Source organism: Neolamprologus multifasciatus, chromosome 12 (assembly GCF_963576455.1).
Source record: "Neolamprologus multifasciatus chromosome 12, fNeoMul1.2, whole genome shotgun sequence".
NCBI lineage: Eukaryota > Metazoa > Chordata > Actinopteri > Cichliformes > Cichlidae > Neolamprologus > Neolamprologus multifasciatus.
In genome coordinates this window covers 18,615,973-18,631,564 of record NC_140450.1, presented here as the reverse complement: position 1 = coordinate 18,631,564, position 15,592 = coordinate 18,615,973, and the positions used below count along the sequence as shown (strand labels likewise).

The following is a 15,592-nucleotide window of genomic DNA, read 5'->3' as shown; positions in this document are numbered from 1 at the left end:
GGGAAGAGGTGGGGTGCAGGGGGTGACAGACAGATGGGGGCCCACACCAGCTCTTCCAAGGTCAGCACACAGGCGGGTTTTATACATGGGTTCAGTGGTAAAAACAAAATATGCAGCACACCCGTTTGCAGGCTCCGGGTTCCTGTGTGGAGACGCAGGCTTGAGGTTGGCATGATTATTTCCGAAACTGTGGGTCATTTCTTTCACATCAAAGTAACAGCAGGGAACATAAGACGGGGGTTCTGTGCAGAGCTTCCTTTGGAAAACACTGGATTATTTGGCTTCGACATCTGCATCAGGATGTTGGAATTCCCGTCTGCAGTTCTGGAGAGGGTTCCTAAACCAGCGGCCAACACGTAGTACTTAAGAGCAGGACTGCTTAAAAGCATGACCTCAGTGTTCGTTAGTGATCGAGCAGATTTTCACGTCACGTCAAGCCACAGATTCCAGAATGTTGTAAGAAGGAAATGAAGAGTATCAGATACAAAAAAGCAGCCCTGATTCTTTTTTAGTGGTGTGCAACAAGAATCAGGCAGCTGAAGGATGTTTCTGGGTTCTCCTCCTCCACCTTCTCTCTAATTCTCCTGAAGCCTCATGCTGTGATTGGATCTGTGTTTCCTGACAGTATAAAATGACCCAACAAACATACATTTCCTCTAACATTCACACATGAACCACCCTCTTCAACTGGCCCTTCCTCTTCAAACACATGTGGTGCTGTTCAACAGTGGAAACTTTTTTGTTATGTCATGTTGAACTTTTAATACGTATCAAACTACAGTTTAGTATATTTTACTGCCCTGGCGAAGTCATGAGATTGAGTTTGACTGTTTATTGGAGTACACTGCCCTCTAGAGGTAAGGCTGATTTGTCACACAAAAACTTAACCATCCACTAAGGTGCCTAACAGGGTGCATGTAGTTGGATCAAGAAGTTCATGTTTCTTATTATGAGATATTTTGCCACAGGCTTCTTTATGAAATGTTGGTGAATGAGCAATTTCTTATCTGGCACATGCAAAATATGGCTTGCTTATCAAGCTTGGCCTACCAAATTAGAACCTAATCAAAAACAACACCATATGGAAATATAACCAAAATATAATTTGTTCTGTGGAGCTCATCAGGAGGACGGATGATGTTACTCGCATCACAAGTCTCCTTTTATAGAATGAAACGCATGACAAATAAATTCAACTCAGTATTATAACTGAGGAAAATAAATTAATGGTATTTTAAGAGTTTGTTTAGATAGTGAAGCTACAAAAGTGGATTTTTTTTCTGCTTAAAGCAACTTATTTTAACTATACCAATAGCTTCTGCTTTCCTTTAAACAGACGTGCATTTTCTGTTTCAACTTCCAGATCGTGGAAAAGACCATTTCTTCACCAACACTTTCCACGACTCTCGAGGGATACCTGTTCCAGGACCTCAGGGGCCTCCCGGACCTATTGGTGAGCATTAAACATTTTTAACAGCTTTATTAAAAAATATTAAACTACAGGACTGAATTCAAAGACACCACAAAAATCAAAGTGGTGCAGCTAGGGATGGGTATCGTTTAGGTTTTATCCGATACCGGTGCCAAACCGGTACTTTTGAAACGGTGCCGGTGCTTAAACGGTGCTCAAACCCGTGCTTAAAGAATGGAAAACACAAAAGTGGTCCAAAAACCTCTCATGTTCAGCTGTTTTTTTGTAAAAAGATAACAATGTTAGCCTTTTCTGCAGCTATGGGGCATATATGGTATCATTCTTGGCTGGAAGCAGTGCTTAAACAATGGAAAAAAAACACAAACTTTGTCCAAAAACCTCTCATGTTTAACTGTTTTCCACTTTTTCTTTGGTCATTTTAGCCTTTTTGGCCAGGGTGAAGGGAGTATCTGCCATCAAACAAGAAGACAGCTGCATGTAGCTATGATGGTGTTTGCTGTTCACCTTACATGCATTAATGTAATAACGTGGTTAGCCTACTCAACGTAAATTACACACGAACAACATTAAGCTACTCACGCAGAGAAGAACGGCTGCTGCTGCCATCATCATCCGTCATCATTTCTGCTACACTGGCAGGGCTAGGGGCCAGGACTCTCCTCTTCGGGTTTTTGGGGGATGTTGCTAATTCCGGGTCCGATAACAGGCAACCCACAAGCAGTAGATGTGCTCGGTGTGAGGTCTCGCAGCAAGCTATCAAATACGGCGCATTTCTCGGCTTTAAAAAAAAACACTATGCGTCGCCAGGTGTTTCATCAGATTTGAGGTGTTACCTCCTTTGACAGTATCACAGTATCACCTTAAAGCACTTGTTGCAGCTGCTGAGTTTGCATCTTTGTGTCTGGCGAAGCGGTCAAAAGTCTGGCTGTGAAGTACAGCCAGACTTTTGACCGCTTCGCCTTGGACATTTTTAATTTGTAGCTCTGCTCTAAAAGAACGTACGTACCTGGACCCGCCTACTATTCTCGGAAACTTAAAATGATTGGCTAGAATCTAAAGTGTATCATTCCATACCAGTTGGTGGCGGTAATGCACCTTTCAGTTGTTTGCCAACCGCCAATACAAATGTAAGGAAGAAGAAAGTGTATCACAGCTCAGGAAAAAAAGCACCGAAATAAAGCACCGAAATGTGCGCTGCTTTTCGGTCTGGTTACTACCGTTTATGTCAGAACCGGTGCCATCATGGCACCGGATACCGGTACCCATCCCTAGTTATGATCTTTTTCTGAGTTATTATATTTTTATTGTGAAAAGTTAGGTATATTTGCACACTGGCACAAGTTTTGGTTTTCTACCTGTTTTCTGAAACTAATAATTCTAATAATAATTCTAATTATACTTATATAATGGACATGGACAAAATGTGTAGACGCTTTCTTTTCAGTTTTCTTTTAAGGGTATATGCAGCCAAAACTCTCCATGCAGGCTGCACAAACCATCCCTAAGCTGCGAAAACAGAAAAACCTATCCGAAAAACTGCCACAATGGCAGGAGGGGCAAAATCCATAGTTTGGTACATCCTGAGAAAGAGAGAAAGCACTGGTGAACTCAGCAATGCAAAAACACCTGGACGTCCACAGAAGACAACAGTGGTGCAGGGCTCGCAAAATCGCTAGCCCGACGTCCCGGGGCTAGCCATTTTTCCAGTCGGGCTACCAAAATATATCTCTGCCCTGCCCGTCGGGCTATCATAGGAAGGAAAAATATATGTCAATGCTTTTGCATTCTTTCTGAAATGTAGCTGTGTAATTATGTCATTGACATCGTGAGCCACTGTCAATATGTGACATATTGAAATCGCGTTTGAATTTGCGCTTGTTTTTTGCTTTCACTTTGCAATCGCACGAACTGTGTATAGAGAGCGACAGTACTGATTGGTGAGTGACGATAATTTGCGCACCAATTCCTCTGACATCGTCTTATCAGTCGTTAGCTTACTATGCAAACATGACAAGTGAAATCTCCCGCAGCAAGCTTAAACATGTGAGAGGTTGATCGCGCAGAGAATTGCTGAGCGTTATGTGAGTGCGTGTGTAAAAGCAGCAGGATATATATTTTAGTTCTGCTGAGCCAAATAAGACAGGTCAGGGTGAAGAAGTGACAGCCAAAGAAAAGCTTACCACAAAACGGAAAAGTTATGACAAATCAGACTATAAGGCAAAAAGAAAGTGCAGCTTTATGGTTTTATGGACAAAAGAATTTCTGTGGCTGCAATATGACGAGCTAAATAACCAGGGCTGCACAGAAGTCGTCCGCAGGTGCCATTCGCTGTCAAAATAAAAAGAGCGCACAAGATAAGAAGTTGCAACGCGTGTTTGCGTACATAAGATTTTCTGGAGGAGGACAGACATTTGTTTAGAACTCTTAAAGATGTCGAAGAAGCTCCTTTAAGCAATTACTTTGGTGTTCCTCCACCTCCAAAGAAATGTCAGAAGGAGTCCGAACCACAAAAGAAGCGCGTATTCTCGGAAAAGTGGTTGCAGGAGGTGAGCTGGCTTCAAACAAATGATGAACGCACAGAGATGTGGTGCAGAATGTGCCGTGAAAATCCCACTCTAGCGGACAAAAACACTGCCTTTTATATGGACGCAAACGCGCGCTGCAACTTCTTATCTGGTGCGCGTCTTTTATTTTGACAGCGAATGCGCACATGCGGACCACTTATGTGCACCCATGTAAATAACATAATGTTCTGCCGGGTGTGTTGTTGGTTTTCCCTCGATTTCTGAGTCGACAAGCGCCTTTGTTACTGGGACCAGTCATTTTAAGAAAGGCCCCCCATTAGAACCCATGAGAAATGCAAGAAATGCATTATTGCTCAGTCTGCAATATCTTTCGCAGAACAAACACCAATTGCAAATAACATACTAAAAATAAACCTGAAAATCAGTTTAAAACAGCGTACTATGTTGCAAAGAGTGAACTACCACTGGCACAATTTAGCAGTCTTTGCAAACTTCAAAAAGCAAATGGCCTAGATCTTGGTTCCACTTGCCTCTTACCCGTGACTTCAGTGGAAATTTCAAATTCAGGATCTGACACAGACTGATTCATGTCCTACACAGTTCTTACAAGTTCATAGAAATTTCTGTTCAATTAGAACCAAGTATTTGAGTTGATGATTGTAATTTTTAGACAATGTTGTAATTTGTTTTTCAACAATTTTTTGATTAATGTTTTGTTTCCATTACAATATTATACTTTAATGTATAATATGGGGGCGCGGTGGCACGGTGGTTAGCACTGTTGCCGCACAGCGGCAGAGTTCAATTCCACCAGTTCAGTTCCATTGAACTCCATTGAGTTCAATTCCACCATCAGGCCGGGGTCTTTCTGTGTGGAGTTTGCATGTTCTCCCCGTGTTTGCGTGGGTTCCCTCCGGGTACTCCGGCTTCCTCCCACTGTCCAAAGACATGCAGCTTGTGGGGATAGGTTAATTGGATAATCCAAATTGTCATTAGGTATGAATGAATGTGAGCGCGAATGGTTGTCTGTCTCTGTGTGTTGGCCCTGCGACAGACTGGCGACCTGTCCAGGGTGTACCCCGCCTCTCACCCTATGACAGCTGGGATAGGCTCCAGCGCCCCCTGCGCCCCTGAAAAGGATAAGCGGAAGCGGATGGATGGACAACAACCCAGTGAACCAACACTATCCAGGAGGCAGACATTTTGATATCCAAGTCTACCATAAAGAGAAGACTGCACAAAGACTGCATGACATCCAAAGCAACCCAGGAGTTTATTAAAGCAAAGAAGTGGAATATTGTTGAATGCCCAAGTCAGTCACCTGATCTTAAAGAAATTAGGCATGCATTTCATTTGTTGAAGATGAAACTTTGGACAGAAAGGCCCACAAACAAACAAACAGAAACTTAAAGCTACTGCAGTAAAGGCCTGGCAGGATATGAAAAAGGAGGAATCCCAGCATCTGGTGATGTCCATGAGTTCTAGACTTCAGGCTTTCATTGATGAATGACTGAGCTTTCAGTTATTAAATATGTCCAATTACTTTGAGCCCCTATAATGAATTGAGTTAAAAATGCTTTAGTTCCTCACATTTTTATGCAATCTTTTTATTCAACAAACTGAATTAAAGCTGGAAGTCTGCACTTTAACTGCATCTGAGTTGTTTCATTTAAAAGTTCTGTTAATATACAGAACCAAAAATTGTCTCTGTCCATATTTTTATGGACCTAACTGTATATACTGATGCCTGTCAGTGATGCTTTTTATATTTATTGCTTTTAATATGCTTTTCATAATGTCCACTGATCTTTGTTCTCCATTTTGAAGAAAAAGGCTTTGATAACATAAACTTATGAACACCTACAGGTTCTGTGTGTCACTATGTCAGGTTAAAAAGGTGTAAAACACAAAACTCTTGTGCTAATATAAATCTTTTAATCTGTTTTTCAGGTCCCCCAGGTCCCAAAGGCCCGGTAGGACCTCCTGGTCCAGCAGGACAAAATGTAAGTTTGCTCACAGCACAGCAGTGCACGATAGTCATTGCATTAGATTTGTTTTTGTACAAATTTATCTGTGTCATTTTCAATTTCCTTTCTGCCTCAAAACAGGGAAAACCTGGAGTGCCTGGAACGCAGGGCCCCGTGGGGCCAAAGGGAGAACGTGGGGAGAGAGTGAGTAAACTTTGGCTTAGATTATTGATTTGTTGGATGGAGGCACAGCGCATTTTAATTACATTTTTGAAAATATAAAAAGCTTAGCTAAAAGACAAGTTTGTAGACATATTCAGAGAAAAGTAAAAAAGCACATGCAGTGCAGTGCGGTACAGTAAGACAATATTAGTTTATTATCAATATTTATTAACATGTTCTCAATACAGTTAAAGAACATAATATATGCAAGACAATCAGATGATTCGATAAGCAAGTACATGTTTATTTAGATTTATATGTGCGGTGCTTAATGTCTTCAGACTTTTATATCTCATACAACAATCAACCCATAAATATGTTACTTTTGTGCGTTCTTCTCTTGCAATAATAATAATAATATAAATATTAAAAACACAAAAAAATTAACATTTTATCTTCATGGGATTCTATGTGTTCCTCATTATAATCCCCATCATTCAGTAACTACTTGAACCACTTTTAGCAGTAATAACTTGAAGCAACTGTAATCAGTGTGAAGAATTTTGGCTCACTGTTATTTTGTTGATGCACAGCTCTCTTAAGGCCTCGTCACAGCATCTGAATCAGGTTTTTGACTTTGTCTGGTTCATTGTCAACGATTCTTTTCTCTTCCAGCCATTCTGTTTCAGATTTTCTTCGCTTCTCGGTTTTGTCTTGCTTCTGAATTTGGATTTGTTTTTGTTCCATAAATGGTGATAGAATATAATCAGAACTATATAATGATGATTTTTTTTTTCTGCTATGCTCTAATATGTAAAACTTTAGAGGTGAGAGAGAATGTGCTTTCTTTTTCACAACCATAATGTTAATGAGAACTATCGAAGGGGAAAAAGCTTTAGTTTTTTTTTTTTTTAAGGGACTCTTTCGAAAGATTTGTCTGTTTTTTCTTTGTTTGACAACTTAATGACACAAGTCTTTGATTTTGCAGGGACCTTCAGGTTACCCGGGAGAGAGGGGCTTGAGAGGCGAGCCGGTAAGCCACCTCTGCATGTGGAAAAGGGGAGAATATCAACACCCTGTCATATTGGGTTATTTTAGTATAAACTACATTCACCAGCAGCACTGCAAACCACACTGACCAACAAAGCTGCAATCAGAGAGAGAATGTGCTTTTTCTTTTGATGTGAACTGCTGCATCACACCAATTTTTCTGTTAACATTTCTTCACAGGGAGCACCAGGACCAAAAGGAGAACCGGGAGAGAAGGGATTGCCGGTAAGATACCAGCTGCTGGTAGTTCACAGTTCAAATGGTGACACAAAGCCTGAACAAGAAGTCGTAGTCAGGAGGTTTCAAAAATTTTAATATTAGGCATGAAACGTATGCTTAATCCTTACATTTCTTTCACTTGTTTCTCATTTTACAAGAGCAATCCAAATGTAAGATATTTTTATTCATGTCATCATCTGTTCACTGTGTAGCCAAGTTCTCAGTTTATGCTTTGATCTGTTTGCAGTCACCATATTTGTGGTGGTGATTGACCACAAAGTGGTGATTGAGCAGCATCTTTTTTTCTCTCAGGCTCAGACTTTTCAGACTGTTGATTGTCACGTGGTCTCTGCTTTACTTTGTTATTTATGTTTGATCATATATGACTGTAGCTTTTGATCTGTGTGTGTTTGTACGTTAACGTGTTTTTGTTTGGTCCTCGGGGCGTGCTCTGGACTGCTGTCCTCTTGACCCTAAAGCTCCCTCTGCAAGCTGCTGTCCCCATGGCTACCTTTCACAGTCATCTTTTCAGCATCTGACTTTGGCATATACATCTAAAAATACAAAAACATACCAAGAGAACAGCTCGATGCGGTTACGTCCTTTTAAAGGCAAAATTCTTTATTATTCCATGTGAATTAAAACAAACTGATTTCACAGACTATCAAATATTCAGTGACTCACAGACGAAATGTGCGAAATGTATATGCCAAATCACTCCATATGTGTCAGTGGTGGGTGGTGTTGGTGTAGAGGTGTTGATGTGGTGTGAGTGGAGTGGATACAGCTATCCCCTTTTCTCCCCCAATGCAACCTTGCATGAATTTGTCCTAAATTGCTATACTGAATAAACAAAAGTATATCTAATATCTAATGACTAATAACAGAGTGCGGTTAAAAACAGAAAAAAGGCAAAGTAGATGTAAACTTCCAAAGAGTGTCTGTGAGGCTGCATTAAAGCCAACAAGCATAATAGGTTTACTGATTTTTAGGAGGTGCGGTTTATTGATAGATTAAACTTTTGATGTGATTGTGATGCAGGATGAATAGTCAGAGGATCAAGACTCATCCTGAGGGGATTTTGAAAACCTGTATCGAGTATCATGGCGATTAACCAATAACGCTAAGATATTTTACTAAAACCACAAATGCTCGCCTCCAGCTCATTCAGGAGATGATTCACAAACAAGAATTTGTTCTCTGGAGACCATCAATGTCTTAATAACAACGTCCTTTGTCCCAAATCTGACATAGTTTAATCTGAATCAGAAATGCTGCTGCCATCTCTAAAGTTACATTGTTTATAATAACTTTGCCTTTTTTCTTTAAACATAAGGTTGTATTTATTGCTGCATTTTGTAGTGGGAATCACCCAAATCATCAGCTATTGTCTGCACGCTCTCTTTTGTGATGTCGACCCTTTTAGCTGTCTCTGTATGCTCTATATTTCTTTTTCATCTACTTGTGTTCTGTTTGAAGGTATGACTCTTGAATTGTTAGCTCATCCTTTAACAAAAGACAACAGACTTGAGAGTAAATCTAATCTGGCTTCATTCTGTCAGGTGATGGTGGGTTACTGTTGTAACCACAGTGCTAAGAATGAAACTGTAGCACTAAAGCAAACATATTTTCCTGGCTGAACTGCTGCCTGACAAAAAGATGCAGATGGCATGATCAAATGCATATCCTGGAACAGTGTTATGTCACCAGCATGATGCAGGTCCATAATGTGCATGCTGATGTTGCCCAGCCCAGCATGGCAGACACTGACTATATATGGAAGCATGCTCCGAGAATGAGGGCAGCGTAGAGAAATACAGGGAATGGATAATGTCTGACAGTGCTGGGCAGATGTGTGGACTGTTTTAACCTTCTAACTGCTGGACTGTGTTGAGAAAAATGACTTGCATCTTGGCGAGCAGTTCTTTAGCTTGTGCTCCTTACCTTGACGGCTGTATCTATCTTCACAGGGGGACGGAATACATCAGATCAGAGAGGCGCTGAAGATCTTAGCCGAGAGGGTTTTAATCCTCGAGACTATGATCGGTATTCATGGTGAGTAGGAGGCCTGCGGCAGGGTCAGCTTTAGGCAGGGGTCAATGGTGGGCGACTCAAACCCCCACTCTACCTACCGAGGGGTGGGAACAGTCACGAGCAGCCCCAGGACTCGGGCTCATGTTTCCACACCCTCACACAGTCCACCCCTGTCACTGCTCTCTGATAGGACATTAGCTTGCAGATGTTCCACAACTTGCAGGCAGACCTTGAGCTTCTGACTCGCAGGGTGACACTGCTGGAGGCTATCATCTGGCCAGGTAACGCTGAGACATCCTCACCCGCAGAACTGCTGGCCCCCACTTACCTTCTTGACGAGATCTAAAGTGTTAGAAGCTAAAAGCAAATTCTGATAATCAGTAACCGAACTACGAAATGTTGTTGTAGATGTATTTTAAGAAATGCAATCCTTTAAATAAGCTGTTTTGGTACTATGACACATGTGATCCTACAATCTTCTGCCAAGGTTTTACTTATAGATGTTTGTGGATTTTTCTCTTCTCACAACTTTAAGTTTGTCTCACTTAGTACACTTCTGAGCACCAATAATAATTAAATAATATAAATATTTACCTAATATTACAGAATTATCAGCTTGTTTCATAGCGAAGTAGACAGACTCAGAGGTCTACACCCTGACAAAAAAATGATTGAAAATAAATCTGTCATTTAGCAAGAAAATGTGCCAAACTGTCACTGGTTTTGGCTTTTCCAGTGTGATGAATTGGTGCTCTTCGTTTTTAAATTAGCTCATCTTTTGGACTCATTCTGGACCATTTGAAGGGTGCTGGAAAATTAAGATGGACATTTTTCCAACAAGCTTATAAGAAACACACAAAGCATATTAGTCAACAACATCTTAGTCAGCTGCAGCTTGCCTAAAACAAGTTAAGAATCCACTTATAGGTTTGGATTAGGACTACAAAGTGCACACATACTGGTGGAGACGGAAGTGCCGTTCCAACTGCTGTCTTTCTTCAACAGAGCCTGATCTAGGGTCTGGGGATGGACCGTTTGGCACATCCTCCCCTAGTTTCTACAGAGATAAGCGATCAGGTTCAATTCCACATCGACTTGCTTCTCCTCTGTCCTCCGACACCAAGGTTCGAGGAAAGTAGCCACCCCCTGGCTCACCCTGAGGATCACAGGCGGGGGGAGAGGCTTGACTTCCCCTCCTATAAGTCTCATCAACACTCAACAGAGTTAGACGTTAACTGACACCCTCTCTGGGCTGTACCATCTAATATAGGATGGGGGACACCTCAGGGAAACTCCACTGGTACTCGACAATGCCCTGCTCCATTGGGAACCTGAGAACTAGCTCGAACCCCATCCATCGCCATAACCAAACAATTTACCTTTACACAATACTTCCAGCTGCTCTTTCTGTTTTTCATTTGTTTGGCTACAGAACTCCAAGCCTCACAATTAGGATGATGAAAAAATCTGAATCTTCTGTGGTGCTCCTCGAGCTACAAACAGTCCTGGAGAATAAAGGTCATTTAGAGTAATCATGTGAAAGAGAAGTCAGATGTGAGAGAAGTGACTGGATTTGAGTTTTTGTTGCTTTCACAATATAACTGCAACCTAAACAGAATTCATTATTTAAGCACATGGAGTCTGTACAGTTTGCGGGACACGACTACACAAACAAAACTCCTCCTATAGTATGTAATTTGTTATGCTTCTATCATATTGTTTAACTCAATGTTATGTAGTGCACTAAAAAGATGAAGTGATCCGTTCACTAACTGAGATAAGTGCTGATAACGGTGATTTGTACTGTTCTGGTCCCTCCCCTCCTCCTCTAAAGTATGTACTGATAAAGCGTTTCGACATTTAAACTTGGTAAACGTGCACAAACGTTTGCATCTTGTTTAAGCCTCCACATATTTAGAAACGGCCATAAATGATGTTGCAATCTGGAAACATGTTGAAAGGAAAACAGACCTCACAGGATATTTCATGATCTTTAGCACACACACACACACACACACACACACACACACAGATATGGAGAAAATGGCAAAACTGTTACGTTAACTTGAATATACTTTTGCCACTGTTGTGCTGGTAAACTGCTTATACTGTTATGATGAAAAGACTTTTTTTTCTGCATTTATTGTGAAACTATTTAAAATGAACTGTAGTTTATTTTGTATGCTGTTGTGTAACCATTTCATACTTTTAACTTTTTTCTTGCAAAATGTTTTACTGTGTTAATATAATCCTGTCTAGATGATCGGTGTAATAAAATAATGTCCACTGTTTTTTATTTTTTTATTTTCGTTTTTTTCTCTTTTTTACATGACACCAGTATTCATTAAACACTTTGATAAATAAAATGACATCCACTTTTTCCACCATACATTTATCTTTGCATATACAGAAAATCTAAAGTCTGCATCTACACTCACGGCTGTAATTGTTATCAATAAAATAGTTTTTCAATTAACCCATGGGGAACATACTGAAGCTCAGCAAAACCCAAGCATAACTTCGGTCCAGACTTGTGAGGCGAGTTAGGTGTTTTGTGGTGGCAGCGGGCTCTTCCCCTTAGATACCACCACAGCTTGTTCTCCGATGCTGTCTTCTATAAGCAGGGAGATGGCGCCATCTAGCTGTTTTGATGCTGCTAGAGCCACAACAGCTTTTTCTGTGGGGAAGCCCATCTTCTCCAGCTGCTGAAGACTGAGAGGAAACTTTGTGTAAGTATATATAAAGTACTGTGCAAAAGTCTTGAGCCACCACTCACGACACTGCGCACCGTGCTAAGTTTTCAGCTAATAGCTTTTGGGAATCACTTTGTTGGTGCAAAACTATTTTATATTTGTCAAACTGTGTTTTCTTAGGGAGTTTTCAAAGATTCAAGCAAAAAAAAAAATTGAGCTAATGACAGATAATGTATTTTTGTGACAGGCTGCTAGTAAAGTGTCTAAACACAACCTTTTATATGCTCGAATGATTGATAGGTCGGTGTTAAATGGTTTAAAAAAAAAACAAGAAAAAAGAAAAGGCATTCCTGGATTAAATAGAAAATACAGGGAAAAGCAGCCAATGTCAGAAGACCTTCAAAGATTGCTCAAGACAACTTAAAAGAAAGTCTGGAAGCACACTGTAAAAAAGAAAGAAAGAGGGATGTCTCAAGACTTTTCCATAGTATTGTATGAGAAAAATGAGTAGTACTAGGTTTAACAAAAACCCCATACATACACACACATCTGCATACTGACATAACATTCAAGATATTAAGTTATTACTAACCGCAAAGAGGAAACCGATGATTTAGGAACCTCCACTTTTGCACCAGGATCATCGGGAGCATCCTGTAATGAGGCCAGTATCCCCGCCCTAAGCATCTGCTCCTCCAGCACCTCTGCCTCAGCAGTCACAGTAGACTCCTCCATTATCCAGGCAGGCAAAGTTTCAATCCATGAGCGGTGGTTTGAAGCAGAAGGTTGGTTCATTGGGACAGCAGCTGACTGATCTACAGGCATCGTCTGAGAAACTGGTTGAGATCTGTGACAACACATGAGGTTAAAATGTTCAGAATAAACACAAGACCAATGAATGTTCATTGAGACTTGTGATGTGAACGAAATGAGTTACACCTGTGTGAGGTAGCGTAGCTAGGCAACCTTAACCTGGCTGTGGTGGAAACATACATCCAGTCAGGGATGAAATCCAAGACTCTGGACTCCTCCAGCTCCTGTAACATCCCGATAAAGGGCTGACGATCTGAGCGATACATTAAGTATTATATAGAAAGACTTATGAATATGGAAATGAACATCATCACAGATTTTATCGCTTTAAACCTGGAGAAACAAATTGAGAGTTCAAGAAAAATAAGAGAAAAGTGAGCTAATAGTAAAAGTCCTAATAAGTCAAAAAACAAGTAAAATTGTTCCTCTATAAATCACAATATAATGCTTTTAGTTTCAAACAATTGCAAAATCGGGGTAGGATACAGTTATGCCCAATGCATATTGCACAGAAGTGAAGCAAAGCTGGTGTCCCGGGCAACAGCAGCAGACCAATCAGCAGAAAAAGCCACGGGAGAAACCAGACAGGCAGACATCTCAGCACCCTCCTCTGTGTCACCTGTCGACACTGTGCTGTAAATAAAGCAAGCTGGACGGCAGAGAAGCCAAAGATCCGGCTCGCCTCACCCCCACCAATAAAGAGGAGCAGGGTGTAAAGAAAAGGTAGTGCAATGATTGTCAGGGTGGAGAGGACGAGTAAGGCGACTGTCCCCCAGCGGCGCTCCTGACAAGATCCAAGCAGCAGCACCAGAGCTACACTGACCAGCAGAGAGGGCAGCTCATCATGGCTGAGAGCATACAGGAACACATCTGAGGAGGGGAAAAGGTCATGCATATGTTTTGATTTTCACCAATTCTTGTCTGTGAGATCTGAACTCAAAAAAAGAGTTACCTGTGAACCTCGGGAAGTCTCCTCCTGGACCAACACTGAGACTTGCCTGGATGCCCCCAGCATACATCAGTAGCATGAGTGTTACCAATAAAGAGGTCCCCAGGCAGAAGCCAGGACGACCTGATCCAAACCAGAACCGCACTGACGACATACAGTCCAGCATTATTCACGATTATTCACGATCAGCTGTAGTTTCTCTACTCACTTTTTTGGGGTTTTGTTTTTTGCTATAGTGGCATAATATTGGTAAACAAACATATGCTGGTTTGCATAACACGAAAAATAGTTTGTGGCATTAAACTGAACCCATTATTGTCCTCACAGCATTAAGACAGCCCGTCAAAGATCCTTCAAACTGAGGTTAGTGCCTGCAGAAATTCCACCAAAAGACATGAAATATCTAACTAGTACGACAACCTCTAATTTCTTCTGATCGTATATAAAATAGCCATATCCTCAAAGCGTATGTGATGAAATCTTTTAAGGAAAAAAAGAATCATCAAAGCATAACTAATAAAGTCCTACAAAAAAGTCCTTATAAACAAATCTCCAGTGTGAAAATATTCAGAAAATGAAAGCAAACTTCCGCGTTACGTCTTTTTCTTCGCAGTAAAACAATAGCATAAAGATGCACTACCCCCACCTGCTGGACATACTGCTAGCAAGCCGTCAACCACCAGCAGGTTTTAGATTATTATTTGAATGAACTGTTTTCAAAGAAGTTTCACCTTACATGCAAGCCGAAAGTCAGCCATTACAAAAAATCGAGTTAATATAATATAATATAATATAATATAATATAATATAATATAATATAATATAATATAATATAATATAATATAATGATATTTCGATGCTGAATAAACTTAAACAGCTATTGGAAACACGACTTCTACTAATGTTTACGTTTTGTCAGACCAGGATTCACCGTGGTTCACTGGTGTGTCTCATTGTTAACATCTTAGATTTGACATGAAAACTGTATTTGGTGTTTTGTTTGGCTAGCGTGAGAGAAGGAAGAATGAGGGAAAAGATGGTATTACACAACCCACTGACTTTTTCCCTTTTGCTGCCACTGGTATGAAAAATGCCCTCCAAAAGTCAAAATATGGGGGTTATTATCCTATTATCTTTTACTTTAAACTTTACATCGGTCTAATTAATTGTTTGTGTAAAGATGTCATCAAAATAGCTGAAAAAAAATGTAGCTGAAACATTGAGCTGGTGTAATGATTTTATTCATGATAAAAAATGCATCAGTATTATCAGTACGATTACATTTATACTTTAATCAAATATTGCTGTGTTTTTACATGCTGTATTGGCACACTAACAGGTATTGCTCCAGTGTCTTGCTAAAAAATGATCCAGTCCTATTTGCCAGAAATGATTGCTGGTTTAAACTGCTGTAAATAACTTTTTGTCCAATAATCTAAACAATGTGACAGAATGAAGAAGGAAGAATATATTTCAAACATATCTCTCACAAATGATATCAAGTCATTTTGAACCAGAAAGAACATTCCCGTCACAAGATAGAAGCTGCAATCATGTTTTTTGCCAGTGACTTTTATTTTTATTTTGTTTATTTGTTCTCATCCCACTAGGGATGCTAACATACTGGACCACTGTTGTACTGCTTTTTGAAGCTGGAACCACCACACTTAATTAGACTCACTGACAATGTCACATCATACATCAGTTTTTGTGAGGAGTTGTGTGTGCAGACCATGACCTTTCATACA

General features: G+C 40.4%; 2 protein-coding genes across 7 annotated transcripts in view; one reads left to right on the top strand and one right to left on the bottom strand.

The window, feature by feature from the left end:
• emid1 (EMI domain containing 1) overlaps window positions 1–11,680 on the top strand; it is a 57,999-nt gene extending 46,319 nt beyond the window's left edge. For 2 of the 6 annotated variants that reach the window (XM_085181221.1, XM_085181220.1), the window contains 7 exons: window positions 1,364–1,453; window positions 5,908–5,960; window positions 6,066–6,128; window positions 7,075–7,119; window positions 7,317–7,361; window positions 9,580–9,670; window positions 10,395–11,680. In XM_085181221.1, the coding sequence (XP_085037347.1) occupies window positions 1,364–1,453; window positions 5,908–5,960; window positions 6,066–6,128; window positions 7,075–7,119; window positions 7,317–7,361; window positions 9,580–9,670; window positions 10,395–10,528 (521 nt within the window). In that variant the 3' untranslated portion in view covers window positions 10,529–11,680. Of the gene's footprint in view, window positions 1–1,363; window positions 1,454–5,907; window positions 5,961–6,065; window positions 6,129–7,074; window positions 7,120–7,316; window positions 7,362–7,513; window positions 9,687–10,394 lie in introns of those variants that run through there. The other 4 variants (XR_014877347.1, XR_014877346.1, XM_085181222.1 and 1 more) reach the window with 4 other exon arrangements.
• rhbdd3 (rhomboid domain containing 3) lies at window positions 11,106–14,478 on the bottom strand. Its single transcript, XM_085181224.1, has 5 exons — window positions 13,848–14,478; window positions 13,382–13,765; window positions 13,022–13,148; window positions 12,675–12,929; window positions 11,106–12,101 (listed from the first exon to the last, which is right to left on the bottom strand). Exons 1-5 carry the CDS (start codon window positions 14,008–14,010, stop codon window positions 11,933–11,935), a joined length of 1,098 nt encoding a protein of 365 aa, XP_085037350.1. The 5' UTR covers window positions 14,011–14,478; the 3' UTR covers window positions 11,106–11,932.
• Window positions 14,479–15,592: the final 1,114 nt, after the last annotated feature.